Source organism: Scylla paramamosain, chromosome 9, assembly GCF_035594125.1.
Source record: "Scylla paramamosain isolate STU-SP2022 chromosome 9, ASM3559412v1, whole genome shotgun sequence".
Classification (NCBI taxonomy): domain Eukaryota; kingdom Metazoa; phylum Arthropoda; class Malacostraca; order Decapoda; family Portunidae; genus Scylla; species Scylla paramamosain.
In genome coordinates this window covers 27,645,001-27,655,000 of record NC_087159.1, presented here as the reverse complement: position 1 = coordinate 27,655,000, position 10,000 = coordinate 27,645,001, and the positions used below count along the sequence as shown (strand labels likewise).

Here is a 10,000-nt window from a genome sequence, read left to right as displayed (position 1 = left end):
ACTCAACATTTGCTTATGTGCCACTCTTAATCTATGCTTCAGTTCACTATAGATAAGAGATATGCAGTCACACACTCAGATATGCAAACAGCTAATACTATGAACAAAATTAAAGCACTTGAAAACCTTGGAAGTGGGATGTGTGTTTTTAATATTGCAGAACAAATCAAACCATTCCACTTGTTACTGTCATCTAAAATGCTTCAAAGGTTTTCTATGTTATGAGCAGTAATCAGGTTTGTATGACATCTGAATAACACAAGCACTATGAACTATGCAGCTTGGTGGAGATTTTACTACACTAATGTCTTCCAGCTTGGGGATCGTGTGTTCTGCTCCATCAATGGCCGCTACGGAACACTGGCAAGCCTCACTAGTGCTCCTGAGACGCGAGTGTTTCCCCTGGGAGAAAATTTGAGTTTTGAAGACGGTGCAAGTATTGGCATTCCCTACTTCACTGCCTGCCGAGCTCTCATCCTCAAGTGAGTAGCATCAGACACAGGCGGCTAAGGATGCGCAGCTTTTTTTTCTTTTTTCTTCTTATGTAAGACGGGCACTGGCCAAGGGAGAGAGAGAGAGAGAGAGAGAGAGAGAGAGAGAGAGAGAGAGAGAGAGAGAGAGAGAGAGAGAGAGAGAGAGAGAGAAAGCTTCACTGAGCTGCCAATCCCAAAAGAAAGATCAAAAGTGTCATTCAAAATTGGAGGGTAAGTGTCCTGAAACCTCCCTCTTGAAAGAGTTCATCATAGGAAGGAGAAAATACAGAATCAGGCAGGGAGTTCCAGACTTTCAGTTTACATACCTCTTCCATTAACATACTTCCCCACCTCCTTATTAGGCAAGTATGGGAAGGTTTTCTTGCTTAAAATCTGGCTTTGATACAGTTCACATTACTGACTGTCATTAATGTCTGCAGAGCCAAGGCCAAGAAGGGAGAGAGGTTGCTGGTGCATGGAGCCAGTGGAGGTGTGGGGCTGGCAGCAGTTCAGATGGGCAGAGAACTGGGTTAGTTAACTCCAGCCGTGAACAAATCATGCCAGCATATAGTTTGGATGATAATCAGGCATCAGTCAACAAAGTGCCATTAAGTTTTATGACTGGTCTAATAATGAATGTTATGGTTTGTCTGTCAGAATTTTACCTCCTTTACCAGCAAAAATAAAAACTTAAGAACATAAGAAAATAAGGGAAGCTGCAAGAAGCCATCGAGCCTACACATATCAGTCCCTATATATATATATGAAGGCTTATTTTTCTTATGTTAATATTTAACTTAAATGATTAGCTTAACATTATGAAAGTTTACATTAAGATTGCATGATTTCAGAAAATAACTTTAAACCTCTTGAATATAACTTCAAAGGCACTGCACCCACAGGCCTTCACGTGGTGGGGACTGCTGGCACTGATGAGGGGATCTCCCTGGTGAAGGCGACTGGTGCCCATGAAGTCTTCAACCACCGTGACCCTAAGTACCTTAAGAACCTTGGCACTGAAAAGTTTGACATCATTCTAGAGATGTTGGCCAATGTTAACCTGGACAAGGACCTCACTCTGATGAACCCACGAGGGAGAACCATTGTAAGTCTGCCACATTATTTTGTTTGTTCTTTTTTCTTGGACAGGGTTGGATGTCTGTGGGTGGCTAAAGAGTATCACTGACTTTTTGCAGTCTTAGACAATTTTTTTTTTTTTTTTTTTTTATGTAGGAGGGACACTGGCCAAGGGCAACAAAAATCCAATAAAAAAAAAATGCCCACTGAAATGCCAGTCCCATAAAAGGGTCCAAAGCAGAAGTCAAAAATTGATGGATGAGTGTCTTGAAACCTCCCTTTTCAAGGAATTCAAGTCATAGGAAGGTGGAAAAACAGAAGCAGGCAGGGAGTTCCAGAATTTACCAGAGAAAGGGATGAATGATTGAGAATATTGGTTTAACTCTTGCATTAAAGAGGTGGACAGAAAAGGGGTGAGAGAATGAAGAAAGTCTTGTGCGGCAAGGCTGCTGGAGGAGGGGAGGCATGCAGTTAGTAAGATCAGAAGAGCAGTTATCATGAAAGTAGCGGTAGAAGACAGCTAGATATGCAACACTGTGGCGATGAGAGAGAGACTGAAGACAGTCAGTTAGAGGAGAGGAGTTGATGAGACAAAAAGCTTTTGATTCCATCCTGTCTAGAAGAGCGGTATGAGTGGAACCCCCCCAGACATGTGAAGCATACTCCATACATGGACGGATAAGTCCCTTGTACAGAGTTAGCAGCTGGGGGGGGGTGAGAAAAACTGGCGGAGACGTCCCAGAACGCCTAACTTCATAGAAGCTGTTTTACCTAGAGATGAGATGTGAAGTTTCCAGTTCAGATTATAAGTAAAGGACAGACCAAGGATGTTCAGTGTAGAAGAGGGGGATAGTTGTCTGGAAGCTTGTGTTGAGTTGATAAATGGAGGAATTGAGTTTTTGAGGCATTGAACAATACCAAGTTTGCTCTGCCCCAATCAGAAATTTTAGAAAGATCAGAAGTCAAGAATTCTGTGGCTTCCCTGCGTGAAATGTTTACTTCCTGAAGGGTTGGATGTCTATGAAAAGACGTGGAAAAGTGCATGGTGGTATCATCAGCGTAGGAATGGATAGGACAAAAAGTTTGGTTTAGAAGATCATTAATGAATAATAGATGTGGAAAAGTGCAGGGTGGTATCATCAGTGTAGGAATGGATAGGACAAGAAGTTTGGTTTAGATCATTAATGAATAATATGTATGTATTTTTCTGCACATCATGGCAGGCGTGCCATATTTAACTATATACATACTTTCCTAACTTTATAACTTCACATTCTCTACAAAGGCAATCCCTCAGTCTGACTTATATTGAATTATTTTTACCATTCTTTCTAAATATGTAACCTGCCTCAGTCCTAATACTTATTCAGTTAACAATCTTTAACATTTCATGCATGTGAAATCAGAATATTTTACCAGGTAAATTATGCCTCTGACTCTTTCCAACAATTTATGACAGTATGATCTACTATTTCAGTAACTCCAAATGATTTTACAGAACAAAAGACTAACTCTTTATTTAAAGTTACAGACACTAAAATCTTTGAACTGCAATCACTCCTTTAACTATCACTACTGTGTTTTGATATAATTCTAAATCAGACCTTTTGATCAAGCAGAAAGGAAAGCAGTCAGAAGACTAACGTTTGGTCATGAATATTACTGATGCCTTCCTCTTTTCTTCAGGTGGTGGGGTCAAGAGGACCCACTCAGATCAACCCTCGCAATCTGATGATGAGTGAGAGTTCTGTCACTGGGGTTGCTCTTGGTACTTCCACTGAGGTGAGTTGTAATGTGAATTACCTTTTGACCTAAACTGTGTCTGTTAAATGTGATAAATAACTCCTTTAGATTACATTAATTTTCCTAGCAGCTTGTAGTTTTGTAAGCTCTGTTACTTTGAAGATTGTTCTTATGAGAACCCGAAGTGCTAAAAATACAGGTCTTGGGTAACTGTCTGCAGGAGGAGTGGGCAGAGCTGGCAGCACACGTGGTAGCCGGCACTGAGTCGGGGTGGGTGAAACCACCAGTGCACAAAGTTTACAGTTTGGAAGAGGTGAGATGCAATAGATTCTCATATTTCTAATCTTGAGTTTTTGTTTTTTTAATGAGTTCAAAGTATGCAAGTTTGGAAAACATCATTGATTCTTAGAAGGAATTTATATTTTCTTATTTTTTAAGGGATTCAGATCAGACTTGAAATGGATGAATGCTTATTTTAAAGAGACTAATACTCTTACTTATTTTTAAGACACTGAATAATTATCTTCAAGAGACTAAGATTATTAAAATAATTACAGTAGACTAAAACAAGGTACTTATTATATTTAAGAAACTATAAAAACAACTACATTCTTTCAAGAGTAACACCACTACTGTATTTATTCTATGAGATCTAAAACATTCACTAAGCAGCACCCATACATCAAGCACAGCCCCATGAGTGACACACCCCATCTCCAGAGGACTACTGGGTATGTTAGCTTCCCAATAACTGGTCAGCTCTTACTCCAACAGGCATCCCAGGCTCACCATGATATCATCCACTCCAAAGGTGCCCAAGGAAACCTGGTGGTGAGGGTGACTGAGTGAATGAACCTCTCTCAAGCTTCTTCTCCTCCTTGACTCTAGTCCTCAGTGAATTCATGTGGCTGTGTTGCCTGTGGAAAATAGTAAAGTGAATAAATAAATCTATTTATTTGGTATATATTATATACCAGGCCAGAAATCCCACATGAAGTGGCCTAGACAAAGCACAATAAAAATAAATGAATAAATAAATAAAAATACATAAACATTAATATTCAGACTCTTAGTGGAGGATTAAGGTATTATTGGATAAGGCATTTACTTATGATATATAACAAGAAGGATTACATTTATGTGAAAGAAAGTAAAATGTTGAGTGTATGTGTGTAAAGTGTTGTTTTTTTATGATACTTTTATTTGAAGCAATTTTTTTTCAGGATTACAGGTTTTTCTAATGTCCTCATTAATTAATCAAATCATACAATCAATGCTGTCTTTTTTCTTTATCTTATTTGCTTAGCATTTTAATGTCATCCTGTGTGTGTATTGGTAGTTTACTGCTTTATATATTGCTTTAACACGCAACTTGGTTACAAAGACTGGCAGTTTACAGTCGTCAGTATCAGGGACTTTTTGCAGTCAGATGTTGGGTGATACAGTAGTTCCTTTATGCACGGTCAGGGACCACACACTCTCCCAGTCAAGTTAATCTACCACACTCATTTCCACTGTATTAAATGTTTTCCATCAATCTTAAGTTCCCTGATCAGCTAAGAACCAATCAGTTATCAGGTTTCATAAGATCGTCAGCAGACCAGAGGGTTAGAGATTGAAGGAATATGAGTAACACTGTAGAAACAAGTGGTGTGTTACTCGGGTATTGACCAAACCATAGTTATGTGGCATATGGATCACATCACAAGCTTCCAGATTCCTAAAGTACCTGATTTTGTTACTGAAGTGGAGTAGTTCTACTTATGTGAGGAATACATTTAAATACTTAGCACAGGAAATATAAAGGCAAGCAAAGTAACTCGTATGATCACAAATTGTCATCAAACTTCCAATTTAGTGAAACAATTTGCCCTAATATATTTTTTGTATATTGTAATATGTTTCTTCTCTTGCACAGAAGAGCAGAAGAGTAAATAAAATAAGAATCTATTATTGTCTTTCTTTCTATAATGTTTTGTGCTGTACTATTTTTATTTATTTTTTTTTATCTCAAACCTACCATGTTAATCTGAGTAAAATTATACTCCTTGCTTTATTTATTTATTATTTATTTATTTTTTTTTATCTCAAACCTACTTTATCTGGCAGTAAAATAATTACATCTTTTACATACTGACTTTTTTTTTTTATACATATGGTTCACGGGTATGTATAAACTGTAATGATCTCAATGGATCTTTTTTCATTCAACTTTTTTTTTTTATTCCTACATAACTTTTTCCTATTGACCGGAAGGAATATTATCCAATCACACGTGGAAGTTTGGCTGCCAGAACATAAATATGGGCAGGTCTGTATACATCATTCTCTCTCTCTCTCTCTCTCTCTCTCTCTCTGTGTGTGTGTGTGTGTGTGTGTGTGTGTGTGTGTGTGTGTGACTTTATGAAGCCTGGCCGAGACCTCATAATCTCTTCCTCTAAACCGTGACTTGACAGTGATGCCGACTAGTTTGTTTTTCTTTTCATTTGTTCAAGAATATAATTATACACATGGAAACAACGGAAAAAAAATAAAGTATAAAGTAAAGCGAAACGTCTTTTAAACAATATATATTTTTCTTTATTTGGTCAAGAAAACATACACATGGAAATAATGGGAAAAGAAATAAGTGGTGAAGCAAAGTGAAATGTCTCTTAAACTTACCTTATATATTCTTCGTAACTTGATCTGCGATGCTGGAAGTGCTGTCACTGCCACTGGGCTGCATGTGCTTCTTATCTTCTGAATCATCGTCCTCAGACTCTTCACTTAAAGTTCCGTGGTCACCAAACCCGGCACGTGTTTTGTTAATCGTACTCCTCAGCTCACTGCACGCCACGTAAGCACCAACGCAGATCCTAACCTCTTCTGCAGATTCTACGTACCTTCCTTGCTTTCCTGTGTGGTCTACCTTTAAGTAGGTTATATCATACCAAGATAAGAACACACGCAACCCTCGTCAGCCCAAGGGGTGCCATCATCCACACTATAACAGAAGGACGACCCCAGCCTCTCCAGCGACTCAACCTTACAGTATATACAAGCAGGCGTACCGTCATCCACACCCAAACAGCAAGACCAACCTTATCTCCAGGACAGACCTTAACATGTTGCAAAACACAAGAACACGCACAGTTGATAGATAGATGGACTAATGATAACATGTTTTTCGTTCAATTACAAAACAGTTACTTCCTAAAGATTGAAGAATAAATTCTGCACAGTGGAATAAAAATTACCAGGCTTTTACAGCTGCATTCCGGACACCCTCCTAATTTTCGTGAATCCTCAGACATCCAAAAATCCTAAACAGACATCCTACAACTAATACTCTACTAGCTACACTGTACTAGGCTTATTACCAGCCTTCCCACTCCCAAGCCATCATTGACCTGATACCGTATTCTGAAACACTACGCCGCGCCCGCACCCCGACTTCAAAAGGTTCTAGTCTAGTTGAAGTTAAACAAGTTTTTAGGAATATTTTTTTTATGGTTCTAGCGACTAATTAACATTATCTGTACATTATTAAAAAGAGAAACACTCTTGAGAACACTGTTAATCGTCTCTGTGGCCTTTGGAAATAGTCGTGGTGGGAAAGCAGAGTTTCAGAATACGGACCTACGTATGTGCTGCTCCATATGATTGCAGTGAGGATGGCGCGGCGGCAGGGCTGTCAACTCCAGGATAAGCCATCGCCACCACCATTACATCCTCGTCGCCGCCATCTCGTAAATACCTCCACATGACGCTGCATTTCACAAGCGTCCTGCGTCAGCGTCCATTTTTTGCGCGCCATAAACCGGAACACACGCCGTAAACACAGTGCGCGGCGATCTATCAGTCAGTTAATGGTGAGTAACTCTACACCAGCCTCGCCATTGCCAGCCGCTGTCCGCCCCCCTTCACACTCTTTGCCTCGCCTGTGCCATTGTTTTAATATTTCGTGCGGGAGTTCAGGTACTACTTTCTCTGGTTTAATACTGATGACTAGTTTTGTGTTATCAGCATGATGAGGTCATGCATCTTAATTCTTAGTAGGTATTTTGATATTTATATTTTCATTTCACCGTGTAACAAAAATTTAACTTTTTTGTTTTTGGTCTGTAAATGTTATTTCCTAATTGCTTTTACCTAGAAATAAAAGAAAATTACAACTATTCCCTTTAAACTTTGTTTTTTTTTTTCTGATCTGGACAGCGATGTTTTGAAACTAATCTGCTAACATATAATCAGATCTTATGTCATCCATTGCGCCAGTGCCACACTGCTCTATACCCACTCCTGCAGAGAGCAAGTTTCTAGAAAAAAAACAAATAAAAATAAAATAAATAAAACCGTTCAGAGGAAGATGAAGTCATTGATCCCAGATTTCAGAGGCGCAACTGTGGAGAAAGCTTTATTACCCTAATCAAAATGACGTCAACGACCTAATATTGAGATCTTGGTCTCACAAAGTCCAATGCAGAGCTTTTGAGTTCGAGACTCAAGTAGTGGAATTTGTTAGATGAAAGTGTGAAAATATCAGATCTGAGAAAGCGTCATCAGCATTTTTCAAGCTTTTTACTTAAGATGAGCTTTGTTTTTGCCACAATGTGACCGGTCTGTTAGAGGCAATTGGAATCGCCTGTAACCCCAACAAGTGGCGCCACCACCCTACCAGCTCAATTCTTGCAAACGACACCCTTGCGCCCTCTACTGCCTGCCATGTGTTGCCATAACCCCCAGCGGCATGCACTTAAAAACTTCCCTCCTCCTATCATGATGTGAAAGAAATGGAGGCAGCATAACGAGGAGAGCACCCTTCTACATTCTTTTAGTTGGGTTGCTTAAGTTAGCGATTGCAACAGCGGATCAACCAACTCTTACGCGCTAGACGTTATGCGCCTTCCTCAGTCACACACATTACAATTTGTTTATTTCCTTTAGGAACTTATTAAGAGTACGCTCGTGGCCCTAGTTCCTATCGTTTTCGGCTCCTACCCCTCTCCAGTCTTGGGGACCTGGTGTGAAAGCGGGGTTTTCGGGTGCAGAAAGCTAAAATATGGCCAAATACCGCCTCTTACCACCAAAATTAAGTAGAGCTACTGCCATTGCTGTTGTGATGACCGCCATGTTGTTGATCGAAAAAAATCTCCAGAAATCTGTAGTCAAAATATAGGTAATATTAGGTTAGACTTCCGATTTCTGGGATTTTGACTATATATTTCAATTTTTTTTTTTTTTTTCCAAACAAGAACATGGCGGCCATCACAGCAGGAGCGGCAGTAGCTTTCTACTTATTTCTGGAGGTAAGAGGCGGTATTTGGCCGTATTTTAGCTTTGCGCACCTGAAAACCCTGCTTTCCCACCAGGTCCCCAAGATTGTAGGGGGTAGGAGCCGAAAACGATCGGAAATTGAGCCGCGAGAGTACTCTTAATACTCTTAAGTACCGTTTTTTTTTTTTTTCTTTCGCTGCATCCATAAACCTCTCTCTCTCTCTCTCTCTCTCTCTCTTCCGCTAGGTAGATCCATCAACATCCTTAGTATCATCGACCGTGCTCCTGATCACCGTGCTCCTAATCGGCTAGGAAGAATGTAGACCAAAAGATGGTTGTGCCGGTAGTAGTTTAGACCGAAATAGCACCGAAAATTCACGCATATAACGTTAATATCATGGAATACAAGAAAATGCATTGTTGAACAGATAGATACGCACTGTTGCAATAACAAATCGAACAACGTAATAAGCTAATAAGGATAACTACCCTCACGGGACGGAGTTACAACACTGCAACATTAAGGAGGCTAGATCAAGGGTATAAAGAGATACAGACACATACCTTTATAATTCCATAGGTGATAGAGTCGATGCACAGAAAAAAAAAAGAAAAGAAAAACAAACTTGGCGCTAATTTATTGAAGACAGCAAGCATACACCCTCTCAACTCGTCGTCTTAGCGTAAACTGAGCACTTCGAAGCCAGTGACCAGTGCCTAGTCCAAACTTATCCGATTCCTCTGCACTCCCTTCACTTACGCATTAAAACCAAACACCAAAACTCCTTAACCAACAAACCGCACATTTCACAGGAGTATAACACCACACTACATCATACAGAGACAGTACATTATAAAGCTACGTACTATACCACAGCGAGAGGCACTTGAAACCACGAAAAAGTAATGGAATCGAACGCGGGTAGTTTCAAATCCCCTTTCCAGCCAGTCAACTCTCCTCTACCCACAATTATTTCCCTATTCCTTCTAATAATGAATGGGAGGTTTTGAAGTAATTTCATATATCAGTTTTTATGGCCACTCCTTCAAGATAATCACACCAAGTATATAGAAACTGTCATAATAATTACTCGGGAGGACAGGAGGAGAGGCTTCGTCCTAATAAACGAGTGATCATGGCTTGTTTGAACCGCTCTTTATCATCGTGAGCTGTGATCATTACTGTATTTAGTTTTATTTATTTATTTATTTATTTATCTTTTTTAGCTTCATGGGCAGTTATAAGTCGCTACATTATCATCATTATCATCATCATCATCATTATCGTTATCGTTATTATTAGTATTAGGTATTCTCCTTCTATATGACTGCGATGTTGCGGCGCCAAAACAAATCAATCAAAATTCTATTTTTTTTCATCTTCTTACTACTACTGCTACTACTACTACTACTATTACTATTACAACAACAACAACAACAACAACTAC

The 10,000-nt window shown here is 39.4% G+C and overlaps 1 protein-coding gene across 5 annotated transcripts in view; it reads left to right on the top strand.

Annotated features, from left to right (window-relative positions):
- Positions 1–5,244, top strand: part of LOC135103814 (quinone oxidoreductase-like) — an 11,238-nt gene extending 5,994 nt beyond the window's left edge. For all 5 annotated transcript variants that reach the window (XM_064010611.1, XM_064010613.1, XM_064010612.1 and 2 more), the window contains exons 4-9: positions 316–482; positions 914–1,002; positions 1,376–1,578; positions 3,237–3,332; positions 3,514–3,606; positions 4,068–5,244. In XM_064010611.1, the coding sequence (XP_063866681.1) occupies positions 316–482; positions 914–1,002; positions 1,376–1,578; positions 3,237–3,332; positions 3,514–3,606; positions 4,068–4,142 (723 nt within the window). In that variant the 3' untranslated portion in view covers positions 4,143–5,244. The remainder of the gene's footprint in view (positions 1–315; positions 483–913; positions 1,003–1,375; positions 1,579–3,236; positions 3,333–3,513; positions 3,607–4,067) is intronic.
- Positions 5,245–10,000: the final 4,756 nt, after the last annotated feature.